The sequence below is a fragment of the Callionymus lyra genome, chromosome 1 (assembly GCF_982586985.1).
Source record: "Callionymus lyra chromosome 1, fCalLyr1.hap1.1, whole genome shotgun sequence".
Taxonomy (NCBI): Eukaryota; Metazoa; Chordata; class Actinopteri; order Syngnathiformes; family Callionymidae; genus Callionymus; species Callionymus lyra.
The window spans coordinates 52,397,714-52,416,869 of NC_141818.1; the positions used below are offsets into that span (position 1 = coordinate 52,397,714).

Sequence of the window (19,156 nt, forward strand, 5' to 3'; positions counted from 1 at the left end):
TTCCTTCTTCTATTACTCTCCAGTTGGAATACAATGAATAACTAACAATTGTTTCTGGAAACAATAACAATATCTATTCGCCCAAGTATAATTTATAGTGTGTACATTTTTAAATATATAGTATATTTTCTTGTGCAATCTATGATTTTATTTGAGATACTGAAGAAAGTTATTAAATTAAAATTAAATCAGGTAATAAAACAGTGATTTAAATTAGAGACATAGCGAGGAAGAAATTAGTAAAAATACATTTTTAAATATTTTGAAATGGATATAAATCCACTCATTTATATTTATATACACATTTAAAAATACTAATAAATAAACATTTAAATAAAGCGGTAGATTGTTTTTAGGTTCTTTATATCTAATGCAGTTCCTGTTTTAAATTTGAATTAAATAAATAAATAAAAAACGAACTATAAGAATCTGTAAAATGGCGCTTTATATAATATTTACAAAGGCATTTTATAATAATGGTATTTGAACAACGATATAATCGAACTGAATAAAAATTTGTGATCGCTTTTTGTTTTGACAGTTCCCACAGAAGTAATACTTTCATAGGTAAACACCTTTAAAAAAATGATGATGTTTAGGTTATTAATATCTAATTTATTTCCTGTTTTAAATTTAAATTAAATCAACGAATAAATAAATAACTACTATTAATTTGAATAATATGTAAAATGGCGCTTTATATAATAGTTACTGAGGAGTTTTATAATAAGGGTTTTTAAATAACGATATAATCGAACTAAATACTTTGAATACTTTGAATTTGAATTAAATAAATAAATAACAAACTACTAATTATGTTAATAATCTGTAAAATGGCGCTTTATATAATATTTACAGAGGCATTTTATTATGTTTTTTTGTTTGTTTTGACGTTTGTAATTTGTCACGTTTGCCATCTTTGTCACAGTTCCCACCGAATTATTATTTTTATAAGTAGAAACCTTTAAAAAAAAGACAAATAAATAAACATTTGAATAAAGCGAAGGTCGATCTCCAGGGCGTGTCCCAGCGCGGCCGCCGTCCGGAGGAGGCGGGCAGCAGCCATGACTGCTGCTCCTGCTGCTCCTGACGCGAATCCTTCCGTGCGGACGATGGATCAGTGAAGCATCTCCAGCTCCTTCTCCTCGAACCCCTCAGATGCCGAGCCCGCCTCAGACCTGAGTCTCCAGTCCTCGCCTCATCATGATCAAAGCCATCTTAATCTTCAACAACCACGGGAAACCTCGTATGTCCAAATTCTACGAGCACTACGTGAGTATTTCTTTAAATCTACGTGAGTATTACTTCGAAACTACGTGAGTATTACTTCGAAACTACGTGAGTATTACTTCAAAACTACGTGTTTGACACCAATGTTTGCGCGAGAAATGATCGATGAATTATTTAAAGATGAAAAGCGAGCACTCGTGTTGTTTGGGTCACATGACTGGAATAACGCCCTTGTAAGGAACCCGTGTGTGTGTGTGTGTGTGTGTGTTCGTGTGCACACTTCCGGTGTGTCAGTGACGTCACTTCCCGTGTGTCGGTGACGTCACCCGGCGCTCATCATTGATTGATGTCTGGCCTCGTGCCATGTCTCAGACAAGGTGACATGGATACGAATGAAATACAAACATACACCGATATATATCTCCATGTTTTTTTATAGTGACTCTGTATCAACGTTATTTATATTCAAATTGTATTTTATTTGTTTTCACAGTTTTTAATAAAAATAGTTATTTCAATAAAGTGTGTATAGAATTAAAGAAAAGATTTGTAACTGGCGATAAAAGTTTCCGACGGTGAAATATTCACAGCGTTTGATTAGATGGCAGCAGTCGTTACGCAGCTGAGGGAAGAATGGGATCCAGGCAATTACTGGGGACGAGAGGATACAGTGAGTTCAGCAGCTTTTAAAGCTGATGTTTGGACATATTTTGGTTTGAAAACAAATGGAAGCAGTTACGACTTTAAGAGTCGTGTGGTCTGTAATTACTACAACACCAGAGTCAAGTACTGGTAAATACTACATATATACTTGTTGTAATAGTGTAGGAACAAGGATATATGTGTAGTATTGTCCAGTACTTGACTCTGGTGTTGTGATAGTGTAGTAACAAGTATATATGTGTAGTATTGACCAGTACTTGACTCTGGCGTTGTGATAGTGTAGTAACAAGTATATATGTGTAGTATTGTCCAGTACTTGACTCTGGTGTTGTGATAGTGTAGTAACAAGTATTTATGTGTAGTATTGTCCAGTACTTGACTCTGGCGTTGTGATAGTGTAGTAACAAGTATATATGTGTAGTATTGTCCAGTACTTGACTCTGGTGTTGTGATAGTGTAGTAACAAGTGTATATATGTGTAGTATTGTCCAGTACTTGACTCTGGCGTTGTGATAGTGTAGTAACAAGTATTTATGTGTAGTATTGTCCAGTACTTGGCTCTGGTGTTGTGATAGTGTAGTAACAAGTGTATATATGTGTAGTATTGTCGAGTACTTGACTCTGGTGTTGTGATAGTGTAGTAACACGTATATACGTGTAGTATTGTCCAGTACTTGACTCTGGCGTTGTGATAGTGTAGTAACAAGTATATATGTGTAGTATTGTTAAGTACTTGACTCTGGTGTTGTGATAGTGTAGTAACAAGTATATACGTGTAGTATTGTCCAGTACTTGACTCTGGTGTTGTGATAGTGTAGTAACAAGTATATATGTGTAGTATTGTCCAGTACTTGACTCTGGTGTTGTGATAGTGTAGTAACAAGGATATATGTGTAGTATTGTCCAGTACTTGACTCTCGTGATAGTGTAGTAACAAGGATATATGTGTAGTATTGTCCAGTACTTGACTCTCGTGATAGTGTAGTAACAAGGATATATGTGTAGTATTGTCCAGTACTTTCATTTGTTTTCAAACCAAAATATGTCCAAACATAAGCTTTAAAAGCGACTGGAGTTACTGTATCCTCTCGTCCTCAGTCATCACCAGGAGTAAGAATAGAAATGTTTGTCTGAGGCGCTGAGATAAAGCCTGACTCGCGAGAAGGTTTTATTAAGTCTGTAGAAATTCTCCGTCAGCAGGTTGTAGCGTCAAGGTCACTGGAACTCTCTCTGTTGTCGGGAAAAAGGAACCAAAGTCCAGCCAAGAATAGAAATACACCTGAATCGGCCGTGAAAAAGTGGAGCACTTTATGAAACGGGTGCCTTTTTTCACGGTGCATTTTTTCAATAGATGATCCAACACAAGACGCTTCTCTTAGGAGCGTCATGGTTTCAAAATAATTTTTATAACTTCTCTTGTATTGATTATTACCGACTGAAAGGAGTTTTTGTCTTGAAATAAAGACGTTGTTTTCTCTGAACTAACATTTAGTCGCTTTGTTTACTCAAAAAACAAACCTGTAAACTAGTGTAAATATATATATGAAGGTCAGTATGTTCTATTTTTTTTTGGTTAATTTTCTTTTTTTTTAAACGAATTAGTTAGTTTATTAGTTTAGTAATACTATTTTTAGTGAAATATATATATATATATTTTTTTATTTGCAGTACATTTTTTTGTGTTTGTGATCATTTGGTAGAAAGTATTTCTTTTGTTCTGGTGCAGACGACAGGTTGTTTTTTAAATAATTCAGTTTATTCTGTATGATGTATATAAGAGTATAATTTAAATATGTTTTCATTTTGAATTAAACGACGAGCAGATTAAACATTATTATCCATCATTAACTTGTTATTAGATTAAAGGCGCTTTACAAATAACCTTTACTTACTATTATTGTGTTGATTTGTACATTAAATATACGAAACATTCTTGTCCATTAAAGTTTCTGTTTCTGATTAAATCGATAAATGTGGACGATAGAATGGGATCCAGGCAATTACTGAGGACAAGAGGATACAGTGAGTCCAGCAGCTTTCAAAGCTGATATTTGGACATATTTTGGTTTGAAAACAAATGAAAGCAGTTACGACTTCGTCAAGAGTCATGTGGTCTGTAAATACTACAACACCAGAGTCAAGTACTGGACAATACTACACATATATACTTGTTACTACACTATCACAACACCAGAGTCAAGTACTGGACAATACTACACATATATACTTGTTACTACACTATCACAACACCAGAGTCAAGTACTGGACAATACTACACATATATACTTGTTACTACACTATCACAACACCAGAGTCAAGTACTGGACAATACTACACATATGTACTTGTTACTACACTATCACAACACCAGAGTCAAGTACTGGACAATACTACACATATGTGTAGTACAAAGAAAGGGAGACTTCATTAGAGCCACCGGCCGACATTAGTAATGGAGGCTCGCAGATGTACAAACAGACGTAATAACAGACGTACAAACAGAAGTATATACTTTATTGAATATTGTTTTGATTGTTTAAGCGCTTTGTGACCCTGGTCTCGAAAAGCGCTATATAAATAAAAATGACTTACTTACTTACGCACAAACAGACGTACATACAGACATACAAACAACCACAACTTGTTTTCAGCTGGTCTGGAAAATGGTCCTAAATTAAATCTGTCACAGAGAAGAGGAAACGCAGCAAACGTTCTGAGGCTCAGTGACGCAGCAGAAGATTCAAACACTCGTTAGCTAACTGATGCTAGCGGCGGCCATTTTGAAGCAGAAGTTACAGGCCACGATAAAAACAACAACCAATTTACAAGAAAAACAATAACGATTAATAAATCTTTCTCTGTCAAGTTGTTATTTTAGTTTCTATTTGTTTGAGTCTCTTTTAATCTGGGCCAGTTTGAGTGTCTGGTTTAATCTGGTTTGAGCCTAGTTTAAATAAAGGAAATTATATTTCTGTCACATTTTAGCTCAATTTATTTTTTAAACAACATTTAGTTTAGTTTAGTAGAGTCAAGTACTGGACAATACTACACATATATCCTTGTTACTACACTATCACAACACCAGAGTCAAGTACTGGACAATACTACACATATATTCCTTGTTACTACACTATCACAACACCAGAGTCAAGTACTTGACAATACTACACATATATCCTTGTTACTACACTATCACAACACCAGAGTCAAGTACTGGACAATACTACACATATATCCTTGTTACTACACTATCACAACACCAGAGTCAAGTACTGGACAATACTACACATACTGTATATCCTTGTTACTACACTATCACAACACCAGAGTCAAGTACTGGACAATACTACACATATATACTTGTTACTACACTATCACAACAGCAGAGTCAAGTAATGGACAATACTACACATATGTACTTGTTACTACACTATCACAACACCAGAGTCAAGTACTGGACAATACTACACATATGTGTAGTACAAAGAAAGGGAGACTTCATTAGAGCCACCGGCCGACATTAGTAATGGAGGCTCGCAGATGTACAAACAGACGTAATAACAGACGTACAAACAGAAGTATATACTTTATTGAATATTGTTTTGATTGTTTAAGCGCTTTGTGACCCTGGTCTGGAAAAGCGCTATATAAATAAAAATGACTTACTTACTTACGCACAAACAGACGTACATACAGACATACAAACAACCACAACTTGTTTTCAGCTGGTCTGGAAAATGGTCCTAAATTAAATCTGTCACAGAGAAGAGGAAACGCAGCAAACGTTCTGAGGCTCAGTGACGCAGCAGAAGATTCAAACACTCGTTAGCTAACTGATGCTAGCGGCGGCCATTTTGAAGCAGAAGTTACAGGCCACGATAAACACAACAACCATTTTACAAGAAAAACAATAACGATTAATAAATCTTTCTCTGTCAAGTTGTTATTTTAGTTTCTATTTGTTTGAGTCTCTTTTAATCCAGACCAGTTTGAGTGTCTGGTTTAATCTGGTTTGAGCCTAGTTTAAATAAAGGAAATTATATTTCTGTCACATTTTAGCTCAATTTATTTTTCAAACAACATTTAGTTTAGTTTAGTAGAGTCAAGTACTGGACAATACTACACATATATCCTTGTTACTACACTATCACAACACCAGAGTCAAGTACTGGACAATACTACACATATATTCCTTGTTACTACACTATCACAACACTAGAGTCAAGTACTGGACAATACTACACATATATCCTTGTTACTACACTATCACAACACCAGAGTCAAGTACTGGACAATACTACACATATATACTTGTTACTACACTATCACAACACCAGAGTCAAGTACTGGACAATACTACACATATGTACTTGTTACTACACTATCACAACACCAGAGTCAAGTACTGGACAATACTACACATATATACTTGTTACTACAGTATCACAACACCAGAGTCAAGTACTCCACAATACTACACATATATACTTGTTACTACACTATCACAACACCAGAGTCAAGTACTGGACAATACTACACATATATACTTGTTACTACACTATCACAACACCAGAGTCAAGTACTCCACAATACTACACATATATCCTTGTTACTACAGTATCACAACACCAGAGTCAAGTACTGGACAATACTACACATATATACTTGTTACTACACTATCACAACACCAGAGTCAAGTACTGGACAATACTACACATATATACTTGTTACTACACTATCACAACACCAGAGTCAAGTACTCCACAATACTACAAACATTACTACAGTAACACTGTTATCTATCTTCCTCGAGAAGTGATTTGCTTGAAGGTTTTTAACATTTCAAACATCGTCGCTTCATTAGTTCTTCTGAGGTTTCATTTCCTGCCTGAAGGCGACAGTTTTTGTTTGAGCAGCACAAACTTCTGGTTGACATTTAAATCCTGTCACTCTCAGATGTCCGTCTTCCGACGGATCGACGTGTTTCACTAAATAAATGATGTTTGTTTCCGTCACAGAATGAAGACACGGAGCAGCAGATCATCAGAGAAACCTTCCACCTGGTCTCGAAAAGAGACGAAAATGTTTGCAACTTCCTGGAAGGAGGAATGTAAGTGTTTGTTGACGAAGTATCTTCAATATCACGACGTGAAGAACTTCTGCTCCCACGAGTTCTTGTGCTAATGAAGTGTTTGTTTGATGTTCATTCATCATTCATGACACGGCTTCAGTTTACACGAGCGTCCTCGGTTGCCGGGAGTATACGTTTACACACCAGTGGACGTACTCGTATTACTTCTCTGGTGGAAAAACTATTAAAGATCCTCTAATTGAACTCAATAATGTATAAAAATATCACTTATAACGCTCAGTCTCGCGGGACTTGCAACAGTTTCCCGCGAAACTGAGCGACATCAGAGAGGAGCCGCCGGCGTGTCATGATATCACCAAATCAATAATAAATAACCTCCTTGTACACACACACAACACTTTATAAATGACGCTAACAACTTAGCTCGTTAGCATACGGTGAAGACGGACAGGTTTGTTTGGAAGTTCACGATCTTATAAGAAAACAACTGAGACGAGATGAAAAGTTCTTGCAATATGTTGCTTTAACAAAGGAGGTTGAAAGAGACGAGTGACTGGATCACTAGTGTTTGACTAGATCATAAGTTAGTATTACTTCACTGGATCACTAGTGTTTGACTAGATCATAAGTTAGTATTACTTCACTGGATCACTAGTGTTTGACTAGATCATAAGTTAGTATTACTTCACTGGATCACTAGTGTTTGACTAGATCATAAGTTAGTATTACTTCACTGGATCACTAGTGTTTGACTAGATCATAAGTTAGTATTACTTCACTGGATCACTAGTGTTTGACTAGATCATAAGTTAGTATTACTTCACTGGATCACTAGTGTTTGACTAGATCATAAGTTAGTATTACTTCACTGGATCACTAGTGTTTGACTAGATCAGAAGTTAGTATTACTTCACTGGATCACTAGTGTTTGACTAGATCATAAGTTAATATTACTTCACTGGATCACTAGTGTTTGACTAGATCAGAAGTTAGTATTACTTCACTGGATCACTAGTGTTTGACTAGATCATAAGTTAATATTACTTCACTGGATCACTAGTGTTTGACTAGATCATAAGTTAGTATTACTTCACTGGATCACTAGTGTTTGACTAGATCAGAAGTTAGTATTACTTCACTGGATCACTAGTGTTTGACTAGATCATAAGTTAATATTACTTCACTGGATCACTAGTGTTTGACTAGATCAGAAGTTAGTATTACTTCACTGGATCACTAGTGTTTGACTAGATCATAAGTTAGTATTACTTCACTGGATCACTAGTGTTTGACTAGATCATAAGTTAGTATTACTTCACTGGATCACTAGTGTTTGACTAGATCATAAGTTAGTATTACTTCACTGGATCACTAGTGTTTGACTAGATCATAAGTTAGTATTACTTCACTGGATCACTAGTGTTTGACTAGATCATAAGTTAGTATTACTTCTGTGGATATACTGAGCCAAGACGCGTCACCATAGCAACCGAGCCTAACAAGCTGCGCCGCACAGTTCACAGACGGACGGAGACGTAAACAACAACGAGACATAGAAGTACAAATTGACAACTTTACAGAACGAGACACTGATTGGTCGAAGTGCACATTTAAGAAATGCTTGATTTATACAATAAATAATGATAAATTATCACACGTTTTTGATGTATATCGCACCTGCCAATATCGCAATATTGAATTTATTTTTTCGATTTATCGTGATTATATTGAATCCACAGAAATGTCTCATATTTGTTGTGATACGTCTTCACGATGGTCACAAGAGTCTCTCCTGTGCAGGTTGATCGGAGGATCCGACTACAAACTCATCTACAGACATTACGCCACGTTATATTTCGTCTTCTGCGTGGATTCCTCCGAGAGTGAACTGGGAATCTTAGACCTGATCCAGGTAAAGATCCACACGTGAAAGTGTCGTTGGAGTTTCTCGTGTCGTTGATGTGTTTTCATGTTTCCTAGGTTTTCGTGGAAACTCTGGACAAATGTTTTGAGAACGTCTGCGAGTTGGACTTGATTTTCCACGTAGATAAGGTAACGATTCTTTATTTTCCCCACAATGATAGATTTAAGTTTGAGCTTCTTATCTCGTGAAGATTACGACACGTACGTTTGTGCTTTATTGTCACACACGTTTTGTAACAACTTCCTGTATCGCAGCCACAGAATCACAGCCTGACGAGTGTGTTTTTGTTTCATATTAATTGAGCTTTAACCATGTTTTCAATTATTAAAACAATATCTGGTAAAACATGTAAATATCTACTGACAGATAAATTACACATATAGATGTTTTAGTAACATTTGGAATTATACAACTTATTCTTTTTAATATCTTCAGTTAATTTAATGTATCTTTAACTTTGATCTGTAATCAAACAATTTTCAACTATAATCAAACAATTTTCAACTATAATCAAACAAAATTGTAAAAAGAAATCGTACATAAAATGTATTTATGTATCATTGATGTTTCAATACTTGTGTCATGTGATAATTATCGTCATCATGTGATCATTATCTTCATCATGTGATCATTATCATGTGATCATTATCGTTAACATGTGATCATTATCGTTATCATGTGATCATTATGGTCATCATGTGATCATTATGGTCATCATGTGATCATTATCGTTATCATGTGATCATTATCATGTGATCATTATCGTTATCATGTGATCATTATCGTTATCATGTGATCATTATCGTCATCATGTGATCATTATCGTCATCCTGTGATCATTATGGTCATCATGTGATCATTATCGTCATCATGTGATCATTATCGTCATCATGTGATCATTATCGTTATCATGTGATCATTATCATGTGATCATTATCATGTGATCATTATCATGTGATCATTATCGTTATCATGCGATCATTATCATGTGATCATTATCGTTATCATGCGATCATTATCATGTGATCATTATCGTCATCATGTTATCATTATGGTCATCATGTGATCATTATCGTCATCATGTGATCATTATCGTCATCATGTTATCATTATGGTCATCATGTGATCATTATATCAGGTGAGACTTGTGTAGACTCGCGTCCTCTCGTCTCAAAACATCTGAATATTTCTGGACGTTTCATCGACTCGACAATCCTGCTGAGTCACAGTCGCCATGGCAACGTTCTGGCCGTGACCGTCTCCGTCAAAGTTAATTAAGAAAAGGTCCCTCTTCAATTAAACCTGCATTCCCGGCCTCACCAGGTCCACAACATCCTGGCGGAGATGGTGATGGGCGGCATGGTTCTGGAGACCAACATGAACGAGATCATCACGCAGGTGGACGCCCAGAACAAGATGGAGAAGTCCGAGGTAAGCTGGACCGGTGGTCCTCGAGGTCTTGTATGAAGTCTGCAGGCATGTGTGTATGCTGCACCTGCATGAGTCTCTCTGGTGGACGCTACCTTCTCTTGACTTCCTGCTCCAGGCTCCTCACGGCTCCTCCTGACTCCTCGGGAATCTTGTCCCGACAGCATCGTCTCCTGTCGTGTGACCTTCATGGTGTCATGACTTGTTCCTCACAAACTGGTCCTACCTCCGATGTTTTCCTCTGACGACTGCTTTTCTTCTCATGGCTTCTGCTCGCAGGAAAAATTCAGTGTGGTTTGGAAATTAATTTTTACAGCGACTGTTGTCAGGCGTCACATTGTTTACAGCGACTGTTGTCAGGGGCCACATTGTTTACAGCGACTGTTGTCAGGCGTCATATTGTTTATAGCGACTGTTGTCAGGCGTCACATTGTTTACTGCGACTGTTGTCAGGCGTTACATTGTTTACAGCGACTTTTGTCAGGCGTCACATTGTTTACAGCGACTGTTGTCAGGGGCCACATTGTTTACAGCGACTGTTGTCGGGCGTCATATTGTTTACAGCGACTGTTGTCAGGCGTCACATTGTTTAAAAACGACTGTTGTCAGGCGTCATATTGTTTACAGCGACTGTTGTCCGGCATCACATTGTTTACAGCGACTGTTGTCCGGCATCACATTGTTTACAGCGACTGTTGCCAGGCTCAGATTGTTTACAGCGACTGTTGTCAGGGGCCACATTGTTTACGGCGACTGTTGTCAGGCGCCACATTGTTTACAGCGACTGTTGTCAGGCGCCACATTGTTTACGGCGACTGTTGTCAGGCGCCACGTTGTTTACAGCGACTGTTGTCAGGCGCCACATTGTTGACAGCGACTGTTTTCAGGCGTCACATTGTTTACAGCGACTGTTGTCAGGGGTCACATTGTTTACAGAGACTGTTGTCAGGTGTCACATTATTTACAGCGACTGTTGTCAGGCACCACATTGTTTACAGCGACTGTTGTCAGGCGTCACATTGTTTACAGCGACTGTTGTCTGGCGTCACATTGTTTACGGCGACTGTTATCAGGGGTCACATTGTTTACGGCGACTGTTGTCAGGCGCCACATTGTTTACAGCGACTGTTGTCAGGCGTCACATTGTTTACAGCGACTGTTGTCAGGCGCCTCATTTTTTACAGCGACTGTTGTCAGGGGCTACATTGTTTACAGCGACTGTTGTCAGGCATCACATTGTTTACAGCGACTGTTGTCAGGCATCACATTGTTTACAGCGACTGTTGTCAGGCGCCACATTGTTTACAGCGACTGTTGTCAGGCGTCACATTGTTTACAGCGACTGTTGTCAGGCGTCACATTGTTTACAGCGACTGTTGTCAGGCGTCACATTGTTGACAGCGACTGTTGTCAGGCGTCAAATTGTTAAAAACGACTGTTGTCAGGGGCCACATTGTTTACAGCGACTGTTGTCAGGGGTCACATTGTTTACAGCGACTGTTGTCAGGGGTCACATTGTTTACAGCGACTGTTGTCAGGCGCCACATTGTTCACAGCGACTGTCAGGGGCCGCTAAATTTAAATATATTTTGAATTGTAGTTTTATTACTTTTGCTTAAAAATCTGATACGATAGCACATGTTTTCATTAATTACACAGAGACCTTCAAGTAGAGAAAAAAGTGGATGGATGGATTGGTTGATGTATTAATGGATGAATGGGTCAATAGATGGGTGGATTGATGGATGGATAAAAACAAAGTGCAAACAGAAGAACAAAGTTCAAGGGATGACGAGTGTATAAAGAACAGAATAAAAAGGAGCAAAGGAATAAAAGGACAAACATTGATCCACGACAATCACAGTTGTGTTAAAAAGTCGTCGTTGACTTTGACGTCGTTCTTGTCGGACGTTGGTTCGATTCACGAAGACGACCAGAGTCAACGTTGCAACTACGTCTCTTTTGTGCTGGAATAGAAGCTGAAGAATTGAAAAGACACAAACGTTGACAACACTTGTGCAGTATTTAGAAACTTCATGAACATCGACTCTGACGATTAAACGATGGACGTAGCAAAAGTGTGTCTTGACGAGAATCTGGAGATATATATTCCATTGAATCAAGTTAGTATTTGAAACACAGCTGTGAATATTCGGACGTTAATTCTTCAGTAAATTGATTGTTAACGTTAAATATATACGGTACAGTGAACACAAACATGACGACGAAGGGATTCAGGCCGAAGAGAAACATCTTCTACTTTCTTGACTCTCTGCAGTTGCTGGTCCAGGATGGTTTAGTCAGGCCTGGATGGTTGAAGAGGACGTTTCTAGTTTAACATCTATCGATTTATTTCACCGGTTCACTATGTTTTCAACGTGACTCATGCGAGCTTCTCGTGTCTCACGGCGTCCGACCTGCCGTCGACTGCACTTTTCAACGCAGGAAAAACATTGGCAACATCTCCGAGGATTGAAGGTCCGAGGATCCGTCTGACCTCGTGGTCAATGGGTCCTTTATTTTGTTGTTGTTGTTTCCTTGTGGAGAAACTGTTTCTACTTGAACCTGCTTTAACATTCCTCATTCCCCTTTTTCCTGACTCTGTCCAGTACTTTCCATTCTTCTCTCTCTCTCTCTTTCTCTCTCTTTTTACAGACGTTTATCTTTCAGTCTACCAGGCAGGACAGGTAGACACAGGTACTGCTTAATCTACAACCAGTACTTTTGAGTTGAGTTTACTCCCCCCTCTCCGCCCCCCCGTCCTAGTCTCCTCACATGGACCTTCTCATGAAGTAGTTCAGGACTAACACACCCGGGAATCTTTCCAGACGGACCCACAACAATGATCCTCGAGTGCTGGGAAACTTTTTTCGATCAACCCTCGATGTCGACTCATGTTGATGATCTTCAGAGTCGTCTGTTCTTTTTGGAGCTCTAAGCCGTGTCTCAAATCACATACTTGTGTACTTGAACTTAGTATTTTAAGTGCATAAGTGCGTCTCAATTCTTAGTATGTAAATGTAGTGCTCCATACACACTAGATTGTCACTAAAACACACACAAAACTGAGTATAGATCGATGGACACTTTAAACTAAACGACTCCATCTTAGTGACGTTATAAACGGAAGTTACGTCATATATATATATTATATATACATGCATATACTTACAGGAGTATTTTCATCAGCAGTAGGAGGACGACACGTCTTCGCTGGTGCTACTGTCGTAAATATTTCGTCAATATTTCTCATATTGATCCAAACCAAACGTGCTGCCAGCAGGTGGCGATAGTGTTCCTACAGCTGGTTGAAATCATCCTTAAATAGTAGTAGAAGAAGAAGCTGTAGCATCATTTCCTGTTAGTGTGTAGCAGCAGAGTTTGATTCGAGACATACTATCTGTGGAGGATTAGTTACTAGTTAGTACGTACACTATCCTGATGATACTAACCAGTGCACTAAGAGAAGTATGTGATTTGAGACACAGCACTAGACACAAATGTTTGTTCATTTTAATGTAGTGACTGGAGCTCAGTTGTCTTCGTCTAAAAAGACACTTAAAAACATCGGAATACCTTCGTACTCGTCTGTAACGTCCATCTTGTACTGAAGCCTCGACATTTAACTTCAATACGTTGACGAAGTTTAAATAATAACCAGTGATGCCAACAGGAAGTACTCTGGGTAAATATATTGCGAGCGCTTCCAGTCTAGACCGCAGAATGTATGTGCTCTACTTTTTTTTCAAAACATGTTGAGGCTTCAATCCAAGCTTGCGGTATCCTCTCGTCCTCAGTCATCGCCTTATTCTTCCTTGATCCGTCTATCTTTAGTTGCGAAGAACGTCATGACCGGTTTAATTTAACTTCACCACAAAAATTAACAATAAAATATAATATTTTCATGTTAATTTTAAGTAAAAAATCGAATAAATTACATTTTATTAATTTATATAAGTCATAAAATATGGATGATAAAAGCAAAAGATACTCGATCTATGGTTCAGTGATAATATGGCTGAATGAAGTGCGATATCAATATTAATGCGATATTTTTTTCTTTCTCAAAATGTAGTCGCGCAGGAGCGAGTACTGTAGTGAAGGTCCGAGGGTTTAGATAAAGAAAACGTTTTTTTCCGCGCTTCGGTGTTGACATGATCATAGAAAAATATCACTTATAACGCTCAGTCTCCGGTAACGGTTTCCCACTAAGCTGAGCGACATCAGAGAGGAGCCGCCGGCGCGTCGTGATATCACCAAATCAATAATAAATCCACCTCCTTGTACACACACACATAACACTTTATAAATGACGCTAACAACTTAGCTCGTTAGCATATGGTGAAGACGCACACATAACACTTTATAAATGACGCTAACAACTTAGCTCGTTAGCATACGGTGAAGACGGACAGGTTTGTTTGGAAGTTCACGATCTTCTAAGAAAACAACTGAGACGAGATGAAAAGTTCTTACAATATGTTGCTTTAACAAAGGAGGTTGAAAGAGACGAGTGACTGGATCACTAGTGTTTGACTAGATCAGAAGTTAGTATTACTTCACTGGATCACTAGTGTTTGACTAGATCATAAGTTAGTATTACTTCACTGGATCACTAGTGTTTGACTAGATCATAAGTTAGTAATACTTCACTGGATCACTAGTGTTTGACTAGATCATAAGTTAGTATTACTTCACTGGATCACTAGTGTTTGACTAGATCATAAGTTAGTATTACTTCACTGGATCACTAGTGTTTGACTAGATCATAAGTTAGTAATACTTCACTGGATCACTAGTGTTTGACTAGATCATAAGTTAGTAATACTTCACTGGATCACTAGTGTTTGACTAGATCATAAGTTAGTTTTACTTTTGGCAAGATGCGTCGTCATAGCAACCGAGCCTAGCAAGCTGCACTACAGTTCACAGACGGACGGAGACGTAAACGACAACGAGACATAGAAGTACAAATTGACAACTTTACAGAACGAGACACTGATTGGTCGAAGTGCACATTTAAGAAATGCTTGATTTATACAATAATTAATTATAAATTAAGACATGTTTTCGTGCCAATATCGCGATATCGATATATTCTCCGATATTTCGTGCAGCCCTAATCTTCGTAGACTTGATCGTTTGAAGTTTTCATTGGCCTTTTTTTTATCGATTTGTTTTTCTTAGTTTAAAATGACCACGTTCAGTCGACATTTTCTCCTCGGAGACTTGACTTGAACGGTCGTGAAGTCGGTCCATCGGTTTAGAATCGTCTCCAGACTCTCGTGCATCTGTTCGCGGCTCAGAGAGAGATTCCCTCGTGACTGGTGTGTTGACACGGAGGAAGCTGACGGATCGGAACATTCCTGGCGTTCCTGCACCTCGACGTCTCATTGTTGGGTCCGCCTGCGAGAGATTCTCTCGACTCATCGCTGAACACATTCTCAAATGTTAGCGAATGATATTTGAGCAGAGAGTTGAAGCGTGGCTTCATCATGGAGGCTGTGAATGTCTTTGGAAAATCACCTCTTGTTTGAGTGACACTCGTACGTTCATCAGTGGCATCGGAATCTTGAAGTGTTTTCAAAGGTTGAAACTTTCTATTACCACCGTATTTTTTATTGAATATTATTTAATCTTTTCACACATAGTGTGCTATTTTATGATAATTACAATTATTAGAGAAATAAATTAATATACAGTATATTTTATTTTTATTCTTAGCCTTTATTTAATTCCGTTTAACATATTATATACCAACATTTTTACATTTGTAACATTTACTAATCACATGTTTACTTGAGAAAATGATCAGAAATAGGGATTTGAATATTTAAATCTGTTTAAAATGGAAAAAAAAACATTTTAAGAATTGAATGATCAAAAACGCACCAAATTAAATATTAATATATTTTATATTGAATTTTAAAAGACTACGGATTAAAATTAATGTAATTATTTAATTGTTATATCAAATTATGTTTAAAAGAAAAGAAGTCAATGTTAGAATTGTAAATTAATGATTTTATATTGAATTTAGAAAGATACAAACAAAAAATTATTGTATTTAAAAAATGTTTTTGAGTTATTGGAATTAAAATATCAACCTTTTATACATTTTTATCCTTTAAACATTTTCAATATAGAAATTATTGAATTAAAGTTAATTAAAAAAGATGATATGCTCATTAAAACATTTCAATTAAGAAATGATGTAATCATTAAAAAGTGAAATACTTAAAAAAACATATTAATGCAGAAATGATTAAAGTAATAAAAATACAAATAAATGCTTTAAAAAAATTGAATACAGAAATTATTAAATTCAAGTAATAAAAACACAAATAAATGCTTAAAAAACATTTAATACATAAATTATTAAATTAAAGTAATCAAAATACAAATAAATGCTTAAAAAACATTTAATACATAAATGATTAAATTAAAGTAATCAAAATACAAATAAATGCTTAAAAAACATTTTTAATACAAAAACTATTAAATTCAAGTAATAAAAAGACAAATAAATGCTTAAAAAACATTTAATACATAAATTATTAAATTAAAGTAATCAAAATACAAATAAATGCTAAAAAACATTTAATACAGAAATTATTAAATTCAAGTAATAAAAACACAAATAAATGCTTAAAAAACATTTAATACATAAATGATTAAATTAAAGTAATCAAAATACAAATAAATGCTTAAAAAACATTTTTAATACAAAAACTATTAAATTCAAGTATTAAAAAGACAAATAAATTCTTAAGAAAACATGTTTAATACATAAATTATTAAATTAAATTATTAAAAAGACAAATAAATGCTTAAAAAACCTTGAAAAATGAATTCAATATCCCGTGGACACTGGTAAACACGTGTTCTCTCCACTAGAAGCACATTAGATCGACACGTCATCCACACGTTAAAAAGGTCCAACAACACATTTGCAGAGACGCCAGTTTCAAACCCAAACTCACCCTTCGATCCCACATCATTTTTCACGTCCACTGGCTTCATCCTCTCCACGCTTGTGTCGTCAGGAGCCGCTTCGGCTTCACCGACGATCGTTCAAACGTGATGAGACGTCGTCGCTCCACAGTCTGACAAAACTAGCAAACGCATGTGCATCGACGGCATCTGAGTGTCTGTGAGTCACAGTAGCTGTTAGTGCTTCTGCATCGTGTTCCGTGTCGTGTGTCGTCTGCTCGTCGCTGAGACCGAACCCCGGGGGGGTCTCACCCTGGAACCTGTGCCCTGTTGTCCCTCAGGCCGGCATCGCGGGAGCGCCCGCCCGAGCCGTGTCGGCGGTCAAGAACATGAACCTGCCGGAGATGCCGAGGAACATCAACATCGGCGACATCAGCATCAAAGTGCCAAACCTACCTTCGTTCAAATAGAGATCCGGGCCGGACGTCGGCCCACGTTGACTGTGATCCAGCACCGGGGACCTTCGGCGTATCTCCAGAGAGGGACCGCGTGACCAAGAACTCCTGGTGTTTTGTGTTTTGGGGAAGAATGTTGTGTTTGTTTGACGGTACATTCCTTCGGGGCCTCGGCTGAGGTCGTGACCTTCGGCTGGAGTCGCCGAAACATGAAGATCGACGTTTTTTCTTCTTAAAGTTACTCTACAGCTTGTTTGTGAAACCAAATCAATCATGAGTTATTATTCTATTGCAGGTATGTAAATATCTACATCATCCACTTTGTGTTTTTTTTTTTTAAAGAAACTCTTGCGTCTTATGAACCGATCATCGTTTGAGCATGATTTAGTTTTTCTTCACCTTTGACAACATAATAAAGTGTTGACAAGAGTCTTACGGTGGAGTTTCTCGTTGGTTCTTATTCGAGTCGAGGAGTTTCTTCAATAAAGATCATAGCTTTGAATCATTTCCAAAGTATTTTATTCATCAAACTCATCTTTTTTGTGTTTTAATTCTTTTTCTTGTCGAAATTTTGTCATTTATTTATTTTTTCCTTCATTATTCCTAAAAAAAACGTTGATTCCATAAAAATAAACACATTTATAATAATAATAAAGTATGTTTTGATTCAAGTTATTTGTTGTATTTGTGCCTCATTATTCAATGTGTTTGTTTATGATTCTTTTTTCTCGTTTGAATCGATCCATTTGTTTTTTCTTCATTATTCGAGAAAAAGAACGAAATATAATAAAATATTTTTGACTGAAGTGATATTTTTGTGTGTGTTTGGTTTTTATTGTTTAACATGTTATTTAATGTATTTTCTTGTCCAATTGTATTGATGTGTTTATTGTTTGATAAAAGGTAAATAATAATAAATATTTTAAAATATACAATAAAAAACGTCACCTAACCCTTGTGTTGTCTCAGGGTTAAAGTTCAACGACCTCCAACGCTATATGTATTTATTGAAGCCAAGGAGGTCGTTGACCTTGACCCTGAGACAACACAAGGGATGAATAAAATAGTTTTTAACTTTTTTTTAAAATTGAAAACATTTTTTTCTTTTGATTGAAGCAACATCTTTATAATTAAAAAATAAAGAAACGCATCATGATTATACAACAATAGATCTGTTGATAGTCAAGGGATTATTGAAGAAAAGTAATGTCTTAATACAGTTTATTAACAATAGTTATTTTAAAATGGGATGTTTTTCTTAGAATTATATCATTAATTGTAAAAGAAAAACGATCATATTTAATAATTTAATGCCAATTATGAATTAATTGATTACAAAAATATTTTCTTCAGGTTTATTAAAATGTTTACACGTGCACTATTAAACTATTTTATTTTTATTGTTTACAAACGTCAGACGCAGATGTAAGA

General features: G+C 36.6%; 1 protein-coding gene across 2 annotated transcripts; it reads left to right on the plus strand.

Annotated features, from left to right (window-relative positions):
- The first annotated feature begins 1,050 nt into the window (after positions 1–1,050).
- ap3s1 (adaptor related protein complex 3 subunit sigma 1) lies at positions 1,051–18,537 on the plus strand. Of its 2 annotated transcripts, XM_087812309.1 has the most exons (7): positions 1,051–1,272; positions 6,912–7,003; positions 8,786–8,897; positions 8,966–9,037; positions 10,233–10,340; positions 12,993–13,034; positions 17,612–17,740. In XM_087812309.1, exons 1-6 carry the CDS (start codon positions 1,204–1,206, stop codon positions 13,026–13,028), a joined length of 489 nt encoding a protein of 162 aa, XP_087668435.1. In that variant the 5' UTR covers positions 1,051–1,203; the 3' UTR covers positions 13,029–13,034; positions 17,612–17,740. The 2 variants fall into 2 exon arrangements, with proteins under 2 accessions (XP_087668435.1, XP_087668427.1); XM_087812301.1 differs by lacking the exon at positions 12,993–13,034 and having other exon boundaries at positions 17,612–18,537.
- Positions 18,538–19,156: the final 619 nt, after the last annotated feature.

What these genes read in the sequence shown, in the direction of transcription:
- ap3s1 (XM_087812301.1), top strand. Translation starts at nt 1,204, where the DNA reads ATGATCAAAGCCATCTTAATCTTCAACAACCACGGGAAACCTCGTATG. An exon ending in AACTTCCTGGAAGGAGGAAT is followed by an intron (nt 7,004 to 8,785) that starts GTAAGTGTTTGT and finishes TCTCCTGTGCAG; the next exon opens with GTTGATCGGAGGATCCGACT. An exon ending in ACAAGATGGAGAAGTCCGAG is followed by an intron (nt 10,341 to 17,611) that starts GTAAGCTGGACC and finishes GTTGTCCCTCAG; the next exon opens with GCCGGCATCGCGGGAGCGCC.